This window comes from Pygocentrus nattereri, chromosome 7, assembly GCF_015220715.1.
Source record: "Pygocentrus nattereri isolate fPygNat1 chromosome 7, fPygNat1.pri, whole genome shotgun sequence".
Classification (NCBI taxonomy): domain Eukaryota; kingdom Metazoa; phylum Chordata; class Actinopteri; order Characiformes; family Serrasalmidae; genus Pygocentrus; species Pygocentrus nattereri.
Genome location: NC_051217.1, coordinates 46,541,629 through 46,562,967, shown reverse-complemented (window position 1 = coordinate 46,562,967; position 21,339 = coordinate 46,541,629). Strand labels below are relative to the sequence as shown.

The following is a 21,339-nucleotide window of genomic DNA, read 5'->3' as shown; positions in this document are numbered from 1 at the left end:
TAAGATCGATCAGACGGTGACAAACTGCCTGCAGGTGGCCTGATGTTAGCTGTTAGCATCTTTCTCCAAAATAAAAGTCATCGCAGCACTTTTTACATCACTTCAACTTTTAGCGCAGTTTTTACAGTCCAGGAAACGGCGCTTTCTGTACTTCTGACCTCATAATTATCAGCAAATGGTCCTTAAAAAGTCTGAAGCCTTAAGTGTGATGGAAAAAGTTAATATTAATATTGTTAGGGTTAGTGTTAGTTTCAGTATTTGCCATTTCTTCCCCAGCCCATGTACAGCCAGGTTTTGTGATGTCACAACCGAGGCATTTACATATGTCCTCCTGGTCAGCTTATAGCAATTTAGCTCCACCCATTAACACTGAAGGAGCGTTTCAGCCCCCGGCTGCTTTTAAAGTGAGGGACAATACAGAGCAGCCAATCAGAACTTGGCTCATTTCCATACATCAGACTTAAAGGCACAGTAATAGCAACCTGTTTTACTGTAAGGGGTAAAGAGAGGTTGGAAAATGGTAACGGACAAATTAATTTGGTCCTTAAAACCCCTAAAACACTATATGTCCAAAAGTATTCGGTCGTCTGGCTTCACACACACATGAACTTGAGTGACGTCCCATTCTTAATCCATAGGGTTTAATATGATGTCGGCCCACCCTTTGCAGCTATAACAGCTTCAGCTCTTCTGGGAAGGCTTTCCACAAGGGTTAGGAGTGTTTATGGGAATTTCTGACCGTTCTTCCAGAAGCACATTTGTGAGGTCAGACACTGATGTTGGACGAGAAGGCCTGGCTCACAGTCTCCACTCTAATTCATCCCAAAGGTGTTCAAAGTTGGGAGCGTGAAATTGTCCAGAATCTCTTGGTGCTGAAGCTTTAAGAGCTCCTTTCACTGGAACTAAGGGGCCGAGCCCAACCCCTGAAAAACAACCCCACACCATGATCCCCCCTCCACCAAACTTTACACTCGGCACAATGCAGTCAGACAAACCCAGACTCGTCCATCGGATTTCCAGACGGAGAAGCGTGATTGGTCACTCCAGAGAACTCGTCTCCACTGCTCTAGAGTCCAGTGGCGGCGCTTTACTCCACTGCATTTCACGCTTTGCACTGCGCTTGGGTTTATACACCTGTGGCCATGGAAGTGATTGGAACACCTGAGTTTAGTGATTTGGATGGGTGTGAATACCTTTGGCTGTATAGTCTGTAACTAAAGTGGCTCTAAAAGCATTCATTTCAGCTCGAGGATGCCTTTAAAAAAATGACATCCTTGCGTAAGCAGCACTCACCAGTTCCTCTCTTCATGATCTGATCCTCTGCTGAGTCATGCTGCATGTGGTTCTCATTAAACGCCGTTTCTGTAAACCTTATCTTTAAGCAGCTTACACGGAACCGTAGCTGTTCCTCAGTCTCGGGCTGGACTGCAGCGGGACGTTTTATCAGCTGGTCCTGATAACACACGAGAATTAAACCTGACCTCAAACATAAACACACCCTGAGTTCCACTCTGGCCCTGTGGCCTGTTGTTGGGCCTTTATTTTGGATGCAGTTTAAGAAGCTCAGACGATTATGAAGTAAAGCAGGGAGATAAAATCCCGAAGAGGAAGATCTTTAAACACTCGGCTGCTGTGCGTTTTTATCAGGGATCTGTTCCTCATAGCTGCAGGAGTGAGTCAGATCGCGGACGTTTAATCAGAGTTTCCGACCGACTGGCTCTGGGTGTTTATTGTTGAGGGTTGTGGGTTTATGGGCGGTTATGTTGAGGGTTTATTGTCAGTCAGGTGACGTCTCTGCAGAGCCGACCGAGTCATGATGGGTGGGATGATGTCACAGATACGGCCCAGCACGCCTTCTTTCCTCTCCTGTTTGTCGGTGTTGACTATTTTTAGAAAGTCAGAATCTTCAGAACGAAGTGCGTTTTGTTCCCCGAGAGAAGCTGCCGGGATATTTTTAGAGGCGTCGCATTTTAAAGCCTTTTCTGATCTGAGGAAATGATCTATAAGGCTGATGAACATCTGTTAGTTAGTAGACACTAGAAGAAACACCAGAAAACGCGATTGGGGTGTGTGTGTGTGTGTGTGTGTGTGTGTGTGTGTGTGTGTGTGTGTGTGTGTGAATGACTCCTACTTTATTACTTCACCTATACTTTATTAAATTAACTCAGCTGCTGCTGATGGAACCGGACAGAACCCCGTGATGGTTGAAGAGCAGCGGGAAGTCACGTGCCGAACCCGTCGTCTTCTGACCTGCATGTTCATTACGTTACTGAAAACGGCACATTCAGACCGCTGTGCGCTGTTTATGTTGATTTGTGCTTATTTTAATGGTTTGTAATGGTGAAAACACACTACACACTTACTACACAGATCAATAGTGGTGAACAGCATCACTGCTTGCTTGAAGCTCTTGCACTGTTTTTCGTGCATCATCCTGACGATGAAATGATTATTTAGTAAATCGTCCTTTTAACCCATTAAAATAAATGCAAATAAGTGCAAAAATGATAAGTAAATAAAAAAAAAAGTAGTTGGTGTCTTGTGAGCTAGTTTTTGCAGAAGTTAAAGCTGCTAGAGTTCTCCTTCAGACATCTCGGGGGCTTGTGAAGTTCCATCAGCAGCACCTGATCGGACAGAACGAAGTATTGATTAGGTCAAGCAGGTATCGGCTGATTACGGTTAATACTGGACTTCCTCGAGGAGACAACAGGAAATCGATCCAGCACATTAACACACACACATCTCTGATTACTGTGTTTATATCATTTTTTATTCCTGAGGATATAAACTATGTATAACATACTGGCCAGATGAAGAGCTTTGAAACGAGGTGTGGAAAACGGGGGTCTTGAGGGGTGGGGGCGGTCCAAGAATCCCCAATTAACCACTGGACTGCCTCAATGTCTCCAAATTCTGGGGGGTCCCTGAAAATAGACTTATAATGTTCTGCTGTCGCTGTTTATCTGCTCCCCCCACAGTCAGCTTCTGTCTCTGGTGGTCTTAACCAGCTAGAGCTGCAGCGCTGCTCTGCCTCAGGGTGGCGCTGTAGCCGACTGGCTCACCCAGTTGGTCCTTCATAGTCTACACTCTTAAAAATGATGGTTCTTTCATAAAGAGGTTCTTGTAGAACCTCAAAGAGCTCTGCATGATTAAAGGGTTCCTTGCATCAGTAAATGGTTCTTCAGATTAATGGAGAATGTGCTGCTGATGGTTTTATCTAGAACCTTTTTGAAATAGGTTCTATATAGCACCAAAAAGGGTTCTGCTGTTATTTCAGTGTGAAGTTTACAACAATAGAAGAAACTCCTCAGATTGATGGAGGACGTGCTGTAGGGGGTTCTGTAGTGTACTAAAAAGGGTTCTTCTATTGATACAAGCTTGACGTCAAAACGGCCATTTTCGGAAAGGTTCTACATAAGACCAACTGTAGCATATTCTCCATCAATCTGAGGGACCCATTAATCATGCAAAGAGTCCTTTGAGTGTTCATGGTTCTGTATAGAACCATTTTCTTTACTAAAGGGCCCTTGAAGAAAGAACAATGAGCTGCAGCAGATGTTCAGCAGAACAGAGACTCTACAGGAGAGGAGATGAAGAAGATCTGTTACTGTGAGGAAGAGCGCAGAACCGCACTAGAACAGAGACTCTACAGAAGAGGAGACGAGGAAGATCTCAGTTACTGTGAGGAAGAGCGCAGAACAGCACTAGAACAGAGACTCTACAGAAGAGGAGACAAGGAAGATCTCAGTTACTGTGAGGAAGAGCGCAGAACCGCACTAGAACAGAGACTCTACAGAAGAGGAGACGAGGAAGATCTCAGTTACTGTGAGGAAGAGCGCAGAACCGCACTAGAACAGAGACTCTACAGAAGAGGAGACGAGGAAGATCTCGGTTACTGTGAGGAAGAGCGCAGAACCGCACTAGAACAGAGACTCTACACAAGAGGAGACGAGGAAGATCTCAGTTACTGTGAGGAAGAGCGCAGAACAGCACTAGAACAGAGACTCTACAGAAGAGGAGACGAGGAAGATCTCAGTTACTGTGAGGAAGAGCGCAGAACAGCACTAGAACAGAGACTCTACAGAAGAGGAGACAAGGAAGATCTCAGTTACTGTGAGGAAGAGCGCAGAACCGCACTAGATTAGAGACTCTACAGAAGAGGAGATGAAGAAGATCTGTTACTGCGAGGAAGAGCGCAGAACCGCACTAGAACAGAGACTCTACAGAAGAGGAGACGAGGAAGATCTCAGTTACTGTGAGGAAGAGCGCAGAACCTCACTAGAACAGAGACTCTACAGAAGAGGAGATGAGGAAGATCTCAGTTACTGTGAGGAAGAGCGCAGAACCGCACTAGAACAGAGACTCTACAGAAGAGGAGACGAGGAAGATCTCAGTCACTGTGAGGAAGAGCGCAGAACCGCACTAGAACAGAGACTCTACAGAAGAGGAGATGAGGAAGATCTCAGTTACTGTGAGGAAGAGCGCAGAACCGCACTAGAACAGAGACTCTACAGAAGAGGAGATGAGGAAGATCTCAGTTACTGTGAGGAAGAGCGCAGAACCGCACTAGAACAGAGACTCTACAGAAGAGGAGACGAGGAAGATCTCAGTCACTGTGAGGAAGAGCGCAGAACCGCACTAGAACAGAGACTCTACAGAAGAGGAGATGAGGAAGATCTCAGTCACTGTGAGGAAGAGCGCAGAACCGCACTAGAACAGAGACTCTACAGAAGAGGAGACGAGGAAGATCTCAGTTACTGTGAGGAAGAGCGCAGAACCGCACTAGAACAGAGACTCTACAGAAGAGGAGATGAGGAAGATCTCAGTTACTGTGAGGAAGAGCGCAGAACCGCACTAGAACAGAGACTCTACAGAAGAGGAGACGAGGAAGATCTCAGTTACTGTGAGGAAGAGCGCAGAACCGCACTAGAACAGAGACTCTACAGAAGAGGAGACGAGGAAGATCTCAGTTACTGTGAGGAAGAGCGCAGAACCGCCCTAGAACAGAGACTCTACAGAAGAGGAGACGAGGAAGATCTCAGTTACTGTGAGGAAGAGTGCAGAACCGCACTAGAACAGAGACTCTACAGAAGAGGAGATGAGGAAGATCTCAGTTACTGTGAGGAAGAGCGCAGAACCGCACTAGAACAGAGACTCTACAGAAGAGGAGACGAGGAAGATCTCAGTTACTGTGAGGAAGAGCGCAGAACCGCACTAGAACAGAGACTCTACAGAAGAGGAGACGAGGAAGATCTCAGTTACTGTGAGGAAGAGCGCAGAACCGCCCTAGAACAGAGACTCTACAGAAGAGGAGACGAGGAAGATCTCAGTTACTGTGAGGAAGAGCGCAGAACCGCACTAGAACAGAGACTCTACAGAAGAGGAGATGAGGAAGATCTCAGTTACTGTGAGGAAGAGCGCAGAACCGCACTAGAACAGAGACTCTACAGAAGAGGAGATGAGGAAGATCTCAGTTACTGTGAGGAAGAGCGCAGAACCGCACTAGAACAGAGACTCTACAGAAGAGGAGACGAGGAAGATCTCAGTTACTGTGAGGAAGAGCGCAGAACCGCACTAGAACAGAGACTCTACAGAAGAGGAGACGAGGAAGATCTCAGTTACTGTGAGGAAGAGCGCAGAACCGCCCTAGAACAGAGACTCTACAGAAGAGGAGACGAGGAAGATCTCAGTTACTGTGAGGAAGAGCGCAGAACCACACTAGAACAGAGACTCTACAGAAGAGGAGACGAGGAAGATCTCGGTTACTGTGAGGAAGACGCAGAACCGCACTAGAACAGAGACTCTACAGAAGAAGAGACGAGGAAGATCTCAGTTACTGTGAGGAAGAGCGCAGAACCGCACTAGAACAGAGACTCTACAGAAGAGGAGACGAGGAAGATCTCAGTTACTGTGAGGAAGAGCGCAGAACCGCACTAGAACAGAGACTCTACAGAAGCACAGCTGATAGAACAGACGTTTTATTGACATTGAAGCATCAGCGCCGCTATGCAGAGAGTTAGCTGCCAATATGGGACCCCCGAGTACCAGGGGGATTTCACACTCACTCACACACACACACACACACACACACACACACACACACACACACACACACACACACACACACACACACACTTTTCTGTACGTGTCCTTGTTTTAGCAGAGCTGTCAGCCACACAGAGGTTGTGTTTTATTTCAGCAGCAAATCTTATTTAATTAAGTGTAAAATAAGTTTCAGTTCTACAGTCCAGCGTCTCTTCCACTAATTGAAGAGCACGTTCCTCACGCCCATCCCTGTTACACACACACACACACACACACACACACACACACACACACACACACACACAGTGGAATGTTGAATTACAGGTGTGGGAAGCCCACAGTTTCGCTGCTTTGGCATTACGTGTAGTGTTGGAGGTCAGTGCTTCTGTCTGCTGTGAGCGAGTCTTTGAGTGTGATCAGTCACGTTTACTCAGTGACCGCTGGTCAGAATATTGGTCAAGAGAGTTAGAACACTTACTCTAGTCAGTCAGGGCCTGCCTGATATATCGTTTGGCTGATAATAATATCAGCCAGTAATATCGCTGATGATTTGCGGTAGTGGTGCAACGATTCTGAAACCGAAACCACGATACAAGCGTCCACCCTCATTAAAGATTAAGATTGAGATTAATTGACTAATTAATTAGTCCCACGACGGGGAAATTTCACAGCAGCCCGCCCCAACCCGCCGTCACCGCAGCCTTTTGAGCTCTCGTTACATTACTAATGTAACACAACTCATTTTCCCTCCATCATTCGCACGACGACTCGTGTTGTTTATTCTCTTTAGTGTTCCCGATATGACCAGGAGAAAATGAGAAGACATTGATCTGTGGATTTAGGGAATCGTTACACTGCTAATTGGCACCTTCTCTGGTCGCGGCACCACCGGGATTCAGGCTTGCGATCTGGGGCAAAACCTCTGCAGTCATGTACTGTTTAACCGTTTAACAGCAATATATGATCATTTACCATCAAAACTAATTATTATAACGCACCAAAGAACTAATGAAAAACAAGAAACATCTAAACGATATGATGAGCAGAATCAATCCAAACGAGCGAGTCCAGAGTAGTCAGCTTCCAGCTGTTGGTTAGCAGCAATTAAGACAATATTGATCGCAGATTTGTACGTTATGTTGATATTTTCTCTTATACCAGCCACTTAATCCAGTCAACAGTTATGATGTTTGTTTGTGTAAACGTGGATCATGTTTTTCCACAAGGGAGCAAAATATTACAGCTTCAGAAACAGGTCGGATCTCTTCAGCAGGTGGAATGTTTCCATGAATCGAGTGTGTGTGTGTGTGTGTGTGTGTGTTTAGATTTCCCCGGGGAGGCGTGTGGTGGTGGCGGCAGCAGCAGGTGTGTTTCCGAAGGTGGGCTGCAGTGGAGGGGTAAACCCCGGCGCAGGCGCGTTTCCCAGCCTGCAGAATCGTCCAGCGAGCAAGGAGCGAGCGAGGCTGATATCGACAGTGACAGCGGCTACTGCAGCCCCAAACACAACCACCAGGGGGCAGCGAGCCGCAGCAACCAGCACACCAACACATTGGTACATAACAGCACGCACCCACACAGTGATACACACCCCCAACGTCACCAGGCTGTGGTTAATCAGTGGGAAAGTCAGTATAGGGGCAGTTGTGGTTGTGATGTCACCGCACGTGGACGTGTCTGATTGGTCTAACTCGACTACAGACGGCTTATAAGCTCCATGTTATCAGGCTAGACTGTATTATAACAGGTGCGCTCCTTCAATTTGTGATTTCTTTTAATATGATTGGAGTTCCAGCCCTGAAACCAGCCAGAGTTTCATTCATTCAGCCTCATTAGGCTGACGTGGGTTTCTAATCTGTAGCTGTAGAAATGAGCAGAATGATTAGAGAATCAAGCCGACCGCGCGTTTAATTCTCCATGGCTGCGGTTTCCTCAGGTTAGCAGTCGGTGTCCGTGCCGGGCGTTTTTGAGAGCACCTGTTTCCGCAGAGACTCGGGAGATGCACGTTTGACATGCGTTCAGCTGGTGTTGTGATCTACGGTGTTCACTACACATTACTGTAGTTCCCTTAAAATCACACTGAATGTATTTGTGGTGCAGTTTGGTGTAGTTGGTCCATGTTTGGTGCCGTGGTTATTAATGAATGATCTCACTGTGTAAATGTGTCCCTGCAGGGTGTGGAGGCCGGAGTAATGACCGGTAAGTGCAGTCTCCTCATTTTCTCTCAATACACGTTTACATGCAGCCTGACGATCCATGTGTACACCACAGTCGGACTAGTGTAGTCCTGTTGAGGCCACTCCGGATGCAGTTTGCGTCTGATTGAATGAATCCTGTAAATAATCTGTGAAATAGAAGCCCGAAGGCTGTGGCGACGCCTGGATCTGGCCGTTTTTCTTCACACAGCAGGTAAAAGTGGTCCAGATCCCATCTTTTGCATCATATGTGACGCAGAAATGTGGTCAGTAAATTCCGATTCGTATCTGATATGCGACAGTGCGGCTCAGTCTCAACAGCCAGATGGGAATTCACGACTTTTACGTCCATCCAGCTCCTCATTCGTCATAACTTCACGCTGTTGCGGCCTTATAAACATCGGCGAAGGGGTTTCTGTACAAGAAATGACGAGACTCATCCAAAACCCCCGTGTTCGACGAGAACGAGGCGGCAGCGTCACAGAGCAGTCGAGCGTGAAGGCCGAGCTTAAAGAGTCCGACAGCGTGATGCCCTGTTCTCTTTGCGCGTGCGGTCAGTTTAGGAGCCCATCTGGTCAGACTAAAGTCGCGTACGCGTCACAGTTAAAAGATAATATGAACAGTGATGTTACGATATTATGGATGGAAGTTTCCCAAAGTGGCCTGTTACAGAGCTGAATGGCTCAAGCTGAGGACTCCCCGCTGCTCGTCTCGCTGACTGGACACACATGCAGCTCCTCTCACGCGCGTGATCCTGGATCTGGTTACTTGCACGTGCGCGTGAACTGAGATTGTCGTCCGATTGTTGAGTAGTGAGATTGAAACACCTCAGTCTTGATCTTTTTATTTTGACTAAGTGTAATGATTTCAGATTAGCAGAAACGTTTCCATGTAAACGGAGTCACTGTTGGAGCCAAATCTCCAAAAGGGTAACTTTACATCTTTAACTGATAATAGATAAACATCTTTACCTGATAATAGATAAACACCTTTACCTGATAATAGATAAACACCTTTACCTGATAATAGATAAACACCTTTACCTGATAATAGATAAACATCTTTACCTGATAATAGATAAACACCTTTACCTGATAATAGATAAACATCTTTACCTGATAATAGATAAACACCTTTACCTGATAATAGATAAACATCTTTACCTGATAATAGATAAACATCTTTACCTGATAATAGATAAACATCTTTACCTGATAATAGATAAACATCTTTACCTGATAATAGATAAACACCTTTACCTGATAATAGATAAACACCTTTACCTGATAATAGATAAACACCTTTACCTGATAATAGATAAACACCTTTACCTGATAATAGATAAACACCTTTACCTGATAATAGATAAACATCTTTACCTGATAATAGATAAACACCTTTACCTGATAATAGATAAACATCTTTACCTGATAATAGATAAACATCTTTACCTGATAATAGATAAACACCTTTACCTGATAATAGATAAACATCTTTACCTGATAATAGATAAACACCTTTACCTGATAATAGATAAACACCTTTACCTGATAATAGATAAACACCTTTAACACCTTTACCTGATAATAGATAAACACCTTTACCTGATAATAGATAAACACCTTTACCTGATAATAGATAAACACCTTTACCTGATAATAGATAAACACCTTTACCTGATAATAGATAAACACCTTTACCTGATAATAGATAAACACTCTTTACCTGATAATAGATAAACACCTTTACCTGATAATAGATAAACACCTTTACCTGATAATAGATAAACACCTTTACCTGATAATAGATAAACACCTTTACCTGATAATAGATAAACACCTTTACCTGATAATAGATAAACATCTTTACCTGATAATAGATAAACATCTTTACCTGATAATAGATAAACATCTTTACCTGATAATAGATAAACACCTTTACCTGATAATAGATAAACACCTTTACCTGATAATAGATAAACACCTTTACCTGATAATAGATAAACACCTTTACCTGATAATAGATAAACACCTTTACCTGATAATAGATAAACACCGTTACCTGATAATAGATAAACACCGTTACCTGATAATAGATAAACACCTTTACCTGATAATAGATAAACACCTTTACCTGATAATAGATAAACACCTTTACCTGATAATAGATAAACACCTTTACCTGATAATAGATAAACACCTTTACCTGATAATAGATAAACACCTTTACCTGATAATAGATAAACACCTTTACCTGATAATAGATAAACACCTTTACCTGATAATAGATAAACACCTTTACCTGATAATAGATAAACACCTTTACCTGATAATAGATAAACACCTTTACCTGATAATAGATAAACACCTTTACCTGATAATAGATAAACACCTTTACCTGATAATAGATAAACACCTTTACCTGATAATAGATAAACACCTTTACCTGATAATAGATAAACACCTTTACCTGATAATAGATAAACACCTTTACCTGATAATAGATAAACACCTTTACCTGATAATAGATAAACACCTTTACCTGATAATAGATAAACATCCTTTACCTGATAATAGATAAACACCTTTACCTGATAATAGATAAACACCTTTACCTGATAATAGATAAACACCTTTACCTGATAATAGATAAACACCTTTACCTGATAATAGATAAACACCGTTACCTGATAATAGATAAACACCGTTACCTGATAATAGATAAACACCGTTACCTGATAATAGATAAACACCGTTACCTGATAATAGATAAACATCTTTACCTGATAATAGATAAACACCTTTACCTGATAATAGATAAACACCTTTACCTGATAATAGATAAACACCTTTACCTGATAATAGATAAACACCTTTACCTGATAATAGATAAACACCTTTACCTGATAATAGATAAACACCTTTACCTGATAATAGATAAACACCTTACCTTGATAATAGATAAACACCTTTACCTGATAATAGATAAACACCGTTACCTTGATAATAGATAAACACGTTACCTGATAATAGATAAACACCTTTACCTGATAATAGATAAACACCTTTACCTGATAATAGATAAACACCTTTTACCCTGATAATAGATAAACAACCGTTACCTGATAATAGATAAACACCGTTACCTGATAATAGATAAACACTTTACCTGATAATAGTAAAGCACCGTTACCTGATAATAGCATAAACACCTTTACCCTGATAATAGATAAACACACCTTTACCTGATAATAGATAAACACCGTTACCTGATAATAGATACACACCGTTACCTGATAATAGATATCACATCGTTACATCGATAATAGATAAACACCGTTTACTGATAATAGATAAACACCGTTACTCTGATCATAGGATAAACACCGTTACCTGATAATAGAATAAACACCGTTACCTGATAATAGATAAACACCGTTACCTGATTAATAGATAACATCTTTACCTGTGATAATAGATATAACACACCTTTACTGATAATAGATAAACATCCTTTACCTGATAATAGATAAACATCTTTACCTGATAATAGATAAACACCTTTACCTGATAATAGATAAACACCTTTACCTGATAATAGATAAACACCTTTACCTGATAATAGATAAACACCTTTACCTGATAATAGATAAACACCTTTACCTGATAATAGATAAACACCTTTACCTGATAATAGATAAACACCTTTACCTGATAATAGATAAACATCCTTTACCTGATAATAGATAAACACCTTTACCTGATAATAGATAAACACCTTTACCTGATAATAGATAAACACCTTTACCTGATAATAGATAAACACCTTTACCTGATAATAGATAAACACCTTTACCTGATAATAGATAAACACCTTTACCTGATAATAGATAAACATCCTTTACCTGATAATAGATAAACACCTTTACCTGATAATAGATAAACACCTTTACCTGATAATAGATAAACACCTTTACCTGATAATAGATAAACACCTTTACCTGATAATAATTACTGATATAGATAACACCTTTACCTGATAATAGATAAACACCTTTACCTGATAATAGATAAACACCTTTACCTGATAATAGATAAACACCTTTACCTGATAATAGATAAACACCTTTACCTGATAATAGATAAACACCTTTACCTGATAATAGATAAACACCTTTACCTGATAATAGATAAACACCTTTACCTGATAATAGATAAACACCTTTACCTGATAATAGATAAACATCTTTACCTGATAATAGATAAACACCTTTACCTGATAATAGATAAACATCCTTTACCTGATAATAGATAAACACCTTTACCTGATAATAGATAAACACCTTTACCTGATAATAGATAAACACCTTTACCTGATAATAGATAAACATCCTTTACCTGATAATAGATAAACACCTTTACCTGATAATAGATAAACATCCTTTACCTGATAATAGATAAACATCTTTACCTGATGATAGATAAACACCTTTACCTGATGATAGATAAACACCTTTACCTGATAATAGATAAACACCTTTACCTGATAATAGATAAACACCTTTACCTGATAATAGATAAACACCTTTACCTGATAATAGATAAACACCTTTACCTGATAATAGATAAACACCTTTACCTGATAATAGATAAACACCTTTACCTGATAATAGATAAACACCTTTACCTGATAATAGATAAACACCTTTACCTGATAATAGATAAACACCTTTACCTGATAATAGATAAACACCTTTACCTGATAATAGATAAACACCTTTACCTGATAATAGATAAACACCTTTACCTGATAATAGATAAACACCTTTACCTGATAATAGATAAACACCTTTACCTGATATAGATAATCACCTTTACCTGATAATAGATAAACACCTTTACCTGATAATAGATAAACACCTTTACCTGATAATAGATAAACACCGTTACCTGATAATAGATAAACACCTTTACCTGATAATAGATAAACACCTTTACCTGATAATAGATAAACACCTTTACCTGATAATAGATAAACACCTTTACCTGATAATAGATAAACACCTTTACCTGATAATAGATAAACATCTTTACCTGATGATAGATAAACACCTTTACCTGATGATAGATAAACACCTTTACCTGATAATAGATAAACACCTTTACCTGATAATAGATAAACATCTTTACCTGATAATAGATAAACACCTTTACCTGATAATAGATAAACACCTTTACCTGATAATAGATAAACACCTTTACCTGATAATAGATAAACATCTTTACCTGATAATAGATAAACACCTTTACCTGATAATAGATAAACACCTTTACCTGATAATAGATAAACATCTTTACCTGATAATAGATAAACACCTTTACCTGATAATAGATAAACACCTTTACCTGATAATAGATAAACACCTTTACCTGATAATAGATAAACACCTTTACCTGATAATAGATAAACACCGTTACCTGATAATAGATAAACACCTTTACCTGATAATAGATAAACACCTTTACCTGATAATAGATAAACACCTTTACCTGATAATAGATAAACACCTTTACCTGATAATAGATAAACATCTTTACCTGATAATAGATAAACACTTTTACCTGATAATAGATAAACATCTTTACCTGATAATAGATAAACATCCTTTACCTGATAATAGATAAACACCTTTACCTGATAATAGATAAACACCTTTACCTGATAATAGATAAACACCTTTACCTGATAATAGATAAACACTTTACCTGATAATAGATAAACATCTTTACCTGATAATAGATAAACATCCTTACCTGATAATAGATAAACACCTTTACCTGATAATAGATAAACACCTTTACCTGATAATAGATAAACACCTTTACCTGATAATAGATAAACACCTTTACCTGATAATAGATAAACATCTTTACCTGATAATAGATAAACATCTTTACCTGATAATAGATAAACATCTTTACCTGATAATAGATAAACACCTTTACCTGATAATAGATAAACACCTTTACCTGATAATAGATAAACACCTTTACCTGATAATAGATAAACACTTTACCTGATAATAGATAAACATCTTTACCTGATAATAGATAAACACCTTTACCTGATAATAGATAAACATCTTTACCTGATAATAGATAAACACCTTTACCTGATAATAGATAAACACCTTTACCTGATAATAGATAAACACCTTTACCTGATAATAGATAAACATCTTTACCTGATAATAGATAAACACTTTACCTGATAATAGATAAAACATCTTTACCTGATAATAGATAAACACCTTTACCTGATAATAGATAAACACCTTACCTGATAATAGATAAACACTCTTTACCTGATAATAGATAAACACCTTTACCTGATAATAGATAAACACCTTACCTGATAATAGATAAACACCTTTACCTGATAATAGATAAACACCTTTACCTGATAATAGATAACACCTTTACCTGATAATAGATAAACACCTTTACCTGATAATAGATAAACACCTTTACCTGATAATAGATAAACATCTTTACCTGATAATAGATAAACATCTTTACCTGATAATAGATAAACATCCTTTACCTGATAATAGATAAACACCTTTACCTGATAATAGATAAACACCTTTACCTGATAATAGATAAACACCTTTACCTGATAATAGATAAACACCTTTACCTGATAATAGATAAACACCTTTACCTGATAATAGATAAACATCTTTACCTGATAATAGATAAACACCTTTACCTGATAATAGATAAACATCCTTTACCTGATAATAGATAAACACCTTTACCTGATAATAGATAAACACCTTTACCTGATAATAGATAAACACCTTTACCTGATAATAGATAAACACCTTTACCTGATAATAGATAAACACCTTTACCTGATAATAGATAAACACCTTTACCTGATAATAGATAAACACCTTTACCTGATAATAGATAAACACCTTTACCTGATAATAGATAAACATCCTTTACCTGATAATAGATAAACACCTTTACCTGATAATAGATAAACATCTTTACCTGATAATAGATAAACACCTTTACCTGATAATAGATAAACACCTTTACCTGATAATAGATAAACATCTTTACCTGATAATAGATAAACATCTTTACTGATAATAGATAAACACCTTTACCTGATAATAGATAAACACCTTTACCTGATAATAGATAAACATCTTTACCTGATAATAGATAAACACCTTTACCTGATAATAGATAAACATCTTTACCTGATAATAGATAAACACCTTTACCTGATAATAGATAAACACCTTTACCTGATAATAGATAAACACCTTTACCTGATAATAGATAAACACCTTTACCTGATAATAGATAAACACCTTTACCTGATAATAGATAAACACCTTTACCTGATAATAGATAAACATCTTTACCTGATAATAGATAAACACCTTTACCTGATAATAGATAAACACCTTTACCTGATAATAGATAAACACCTTTACCTGATAATAGATAAACATCTTTACCTGATAATAGATAAACACCTTTACCTGATAATAGATAAAACACCTTTACCTGATAATAGATAAACACCTTTACCTGATAATAGATAAACACCTTTACCTGATAATAGATAAACACCTTTACCTGATAATAGATAAACATCTTTACCTGATAATAGATAAACACCTTTACCTGATAATAGATAAACACCTTTACCTGATAATAGATAAACACCTTTACCTGATAATAGATAAACACCTTTACCTGATAATAGATAAACACCTTTACCTGATAATAGATAAACACCTTTACCTGATAATAGATAAACATCTTTACCTGATAATAGATAAACATCTTTACCTGATAATAGATAAACACCTTTACCTGATAATAGATAAACACCTTTACCTGATAATAGATAAACATCTTTACCTGATAATAGATAAACACCTTTACCTGATAATAGATAAACATCTTTACCTGATAATAGATAAACACCTTTACCTGATAATAGATAAACATCTTTACCTGATAATAGATAAACATCTTTACCTGATAATAGATAAACACCTTTACCTGATAATAGATAAACACCTTTACCTGATAATAGATAAACACCTTTACCTGATAATAGATAAACATCTTTACCTGATAATAGATAAACACCTTTACCTGATAATAGATAAACATCTTTACCTGATAATAGATAAACACCTTTACCTGATAATAGATAAACATCTTTACCTGATAATAGATAAACATCTTTACCTGATAATAGATAAACACCTTTACCTGATAATAGATAAACACCTTTACCTGATAATAGATAAACACCTTTACCTGATAATAGATAAACACCTTTACCTGATAATAGATAAACACCTTTACCTGATAATAGATAAACATCTTTACCTGATAATAGATAAACATCTTTACCTGATAATAGATAAACACCTTTACCTGATAATAGATAAACATCTTTACCTGATAATAGATAAACACCTTTACCTGATAATAGATAAACATCTTTACCTGATAATAGATAAACACCTTTACCTGATAATAGATAAACACCTTTACCTGATAATAGATAAACACCTTTTACCTGATAATAGATAAACATCTTTACCTGATAATAGATAAACACCTTTACCTGATAATAGATAAACACCTTTACCTGATAATAGATAAACACCTTTACCTGATAATAGATAAACACCTTTACCTGATAATAGATAAACACCTTTACCTGATAATAGATAAACATCTTTACCTGATAATAGATAAACATCTTTACCTGATAATAGATAAACATCTTTACCTGATAATAGATAAACACCTTTACCTGATAATAGATAAACATCTTTACCTGATAATAGATAAACATCTTTACCTGATAATAGATAAACACCTTTACCTGATAATAGATAAACACCTTTACCTGATAATAGATAAACACCTTTACCTGATAATAGATAAACACCTTTACCTGATAATAGATAAACACCTTTACCTGATAATAGATAAACACCTTTACCTGATAATAGATAAACACCTTTACCTGATAATAGATAAACACCTTTACCTGATAATAGATAAACACCTTTACCTGATAATAGATAAACACCTTTACCTGATAATAGATAAACACCTTTACCTGATAATAGATAAACACCTTTACCTGATAATAGATGTTAATGTGAAAATATAGATTTCTTTTAAGTAATCCGGACCGTTTTCATTGGACGATGAAGTTTTTGAACTGTGCATCTGGAATTCTGGGGAGAAAAAACAACAAATGAGGTTTTCATTGTTCCAAAATGCAAACATTTTCTACAAATTACATTTTTTCTACATCATTTAAACATGATGGCTGCATTCTGTGGACATTTCATGATGAACAGACCAATAGAAATGCTTCTAAATAGCTTAGAATAAAACGCATTTAAAACACACACGTATATTTCTCTCTGCTGCTGTTTGCTTTTATCTGAATCTTATAGGGCTGATGTACATATAAAGTTGTCTTTTGAGTAAGTTTGTTTGTGTGTGTGTGTGTGTGTGTGTGTGTGTAGCAGTTAGCTGGGTGAATGCAGCGTCCCAGGCTGGTCAGAAGCCGTGGTCAGACAGAGCCTCGCCCTTCCACAGAAACAAAATCCATGACCAGAGGAGCTACCCACAGGTAATTCACAGATTACCCATATCGTACAGGCCTACAGGGCTGGTTAAACGGGACCTGTCGCGCTTTTCCGTTTAGTAGCTTTCTGTGCGTGCAAACGTTCTGCAAAGTCACAAAGCCCAGCGTTCCCTCCAGAGGGAGAAACTCTGTCCCACAGAACCTGCTTTTCCCAGCTGCCTGAGACGCATCGTTGGAATTCCAGCCCTTTTCCTTCGTTACAAGATGACATCATCTCGTAACACAGTCCTTACTGCCCGCCTACCGGCGAGCTCGGCACGCCGTCACACAGCGGATACTGGAGGAGGAAGGGTGTGGTCAGTGTTGTAGCGAGTGGAGGAGACACTGACCGGACTTTCTGGATCGACTCTGGATCAAACTGATCCGGCAGAACCGGCGCCGCTGGAGAACCAGCCACAGTCACAGCTGCTCAGGAGAGAAGCGTCTGCCTGCAGACTGCAGGACAGGGGCGGAACGTCGAGGGGCGGAACCTCTCTGGCAGTCAACCGATCAGAACAGAGTGGGCGAGCCGACCAATCAGAGCACACTGGGCTCATCGGGAGGCGGGGCTTAAAGTCAGGCGCTCTAACAGAGCGTTTCACGCAGACGGTGAATAGAGATGAACAGTCCGAGGAAAATAACGTCTAGTAGAGCTAAAATCCAGCGATGACCAGTGGAAATGTCAACAGGTCCCCTTTACCTTTTAAGTAATATTCAAAGTTGAATGTTTTTCCTTCTCTGGGGAGATGATGCTGTGTTTCATTACGACAGTAAACCTAAGTGTGTTTTCTCCCTGTGTTTCTCCGAACAGGAGTTCCCGATGGGTTTTGTTGGCCGTGTTGGGGGAGTAACGGAGCGAGGGCCGGTGGGTGGTCAGCGAAGAGTCCAGCAGGGTGTTCAGCCCACCACACACACCACCAGCACCCCCAGCTCCACGAACACACCCAGCACCTCCAACAACGATCACACACCTGAGCCCCTCTACTTCCAGGTACTCCTATCACTCACACAGAGGATGTGATACGACTCCCAGCACCTGTGGGCTCCAGCTTCATCAGGTCATGATCACCGCTCTCCTGAGCCGAGCCAGACGCCTCTGGCAAAAAACATTCATTTACCTTATTTTTATGTTATTTTCCGTCTCTTATTCCAAGTATCGCTGATCAGCCAAGACGGCTGGAGCTGTAAGACTTAATGTAACTGACAAGTTATGGAAACTTACACCTTGCCGGTTAGTTAAATTAGCTAATTAAATATTCGAACAGTCCCCTCAGACAGTGTGCAGGTGTTCAGTACCTCTAATAGACTTGATTATGTGGTTGACACTGTATGACTCACTGTTATCTACAAACATAGACTAGGGATGCACACGTTAACCGTCTAACACAGGCATCCATTCTAAACGGAACATGTGTTAATGGTCGGTTAACGAGTGTCGGCTGTCAGTCAGGAAAAAAGATTTCAATGGACTGAAGTACGACTGACTGTCGAGCCCTCCTGCCACCCACTTCAGACCAGCTGCCCACGCCCCAGCTACCGCCACCTGCCATGGACCAGCTGCCCACCCTACACTGATGTTCTTATAGACTCCCAGCTATTCCTACTACTAATACTACTGCTATTAATATTAGTAGTATAATAACTCTGTAGGTAGTCTGACCAGAGGAGGACGGGTCCCCCCTGGTGAGCCTGGTTCCTCCCAAGGTTTCTTCCTCAGCTCTGAGGGAGGTTCTCCTTGCCACCGTCGCCCCTGGCTTGCTCACCTGGGGGTTTTACATTCATGTTAAAACATCCGTTGTAAAAAGCGCCACGAATAAATTAGATTTGATTTGATACGTTAGCAGTAGCAACCATTCTTGATGTCTGCACATTTGTCTCTGTGTAGATATTGCATTATTCTGTCGGGCTGTTTTGAATTGTGGTGTTTGACTTGCTGTGTAGGACGAGGAGGAGTTTCCTGACCTGGCCACAGGGGGCGCCGTGCAGCGGAACAAACAGGAACAAGTCCAGCTCAAACTGCCCAAACCTCTGGTACAGTTCAGCTGTAGCTTATGTGCTTATGTCTGAATGATTCTAGTGAATTGTCTGTTAATGATGTTTGTGTGGGCTCTGTGCACAGTTGGACAACCTTCCGGAGAATTCTCCGATCAACATCGTCCAGACGCCGATCCCCATCACCACCTCAGTGCCCAAACGAGCCAAGAGCCAGCGCAAAAAGGCCCTCGCAGCAGCTCTGGCTACGGCGCAGGAGTACTCCGAAATCAGCATGGAGCAGAAAAAACTACAGGTACTCGCATTAAACCGCTCTCTGAGAATAAAACGATTCGATTCATTTAATTCATTAATTAACTTCATTCAATTACACATGATATCACACTGGATACTAACAGCTTCAATCAGTTTTGAATGATTTGAATCAGTTTTGGCATCAAAGGTATCATGTCAATAACACTAACAGAAATCATAGCACTCGTCTTTTTTATTGGCGTCTGGGCAATACGAGAATATGCATTATGATAAATGATGTCACAATACTATACAGTATGCTTTTCTGATTACATCATCAGGACTTGTAGACACTGGCCGGCTGCATGTTTCATTAAAATGAGAGCAAAATAAGTTTAAGTGCCTAATATGGAATCATTGTGTTCACAGATATGGATGGTATTTTTTAAACCACAAGCTCGGTGTTATCACATCTTCTTTGTTTGACCCTATGAGCTGCCTGTAGTCCCAGGCTGAAGCCCAGCTGCAGCGTGCTTTAGCTCTACAACTGAACTCCTCCTGTTGAAACGCATTTCTTACATGGCAGGTCACACTGATCTCGTCATAGCTGCTCTCGAGCCGTGACTGTGCTCCTCACTAAAGTGTAGGGAGTCTAAAGTATAGAGCACAAACAGAGCACATCGCCGATGCAGCAGTATCTCACAGGAGAACAGTGGACAAATCAGCCTGGAGCTCGGTTTGTCTGTTCTTATAGCCGTAACAGACTCCACTGCTGTGTAGATGGAAACGGGTCTTTATTTTGGGTCTTTTCAGGTTTTAAACTTTGAGTTTTGTAGCTGCAGATGGATCACAACTCTCAAGAAGATTAGTTTCAAATGAAATCAACTGTTTACTCGAAATCCCACACCGGTGAAGGCTGATGGTGTGTGTGTGTGTGTGTGTGTGTGTGTGTTTAGGAGGCCCTGACGAAAGCCGCGGGGAAGAAGAGCCGGACCCCCGTGCAGTTGGATCTGGGAGACATGCTGGCGGCTCTAGAGAAGCAGCAGCAGGCTATGAAGGCTCGACAGCTTAACAACACCAAACCGTTATCGTACACAGGTACACACTCATTTACACACACACACACACACACACACACACACACACACACACACACACACACACACACACACACTCTCATTTA

The 21,339-nt window shown here is 39.8% G+C and overlaps 1 protein-coding gene across 3 annotated transcripts in view; it reads left to right on the top strand.

The window, feature by feature from the left end:
• Nucleotides 1–21,339, top strand: part of secisbp2l (SECIS binding protein 2-like) — a 51,156-nt gene that overhangs the window by 18,060 nt on the left and 11,757 nt on the right. For 2 of the 3 annotated variants that reach the window (XM_017686842.2, XM_017686841.2), the window contains exons 5-11: nucleotides 7,371–7,597; nucleotides 8,217–8,241; nucleotides 17,830–17,936; nucleotides 18,742–18,921; nucleotides 19,872–19,961; nucleotides 20,050–20,217; nucleotides 21,113–21,254. In XM_017686842.2, coding sequence (XP_017542331.2) covers nucleotides 7,371–7,597; nucleotides 8,217–8,241; nucleotides 17,830–17,936; nucleotides 18,742–18,921; nucleotides 19,872–19,961; nucleotides 20,050–20,217; nucleotides 21,113–21,254 — 939 coding nt within the window. The remainder of the gene's footprint in view (nucleotides 1–7,370; nucleotides 7,598–8,216; nucleotides 8,242–17,829; nucleotides 17,937–18,741; nucleotides 18,922–19,871; nucleotides 19,962–20,049; nucleotides 20,218–21,112; nucleotides 21,255–21,339) is intronic. The other variant, XM_017686843.2, reaches the window with a different exon arrangement.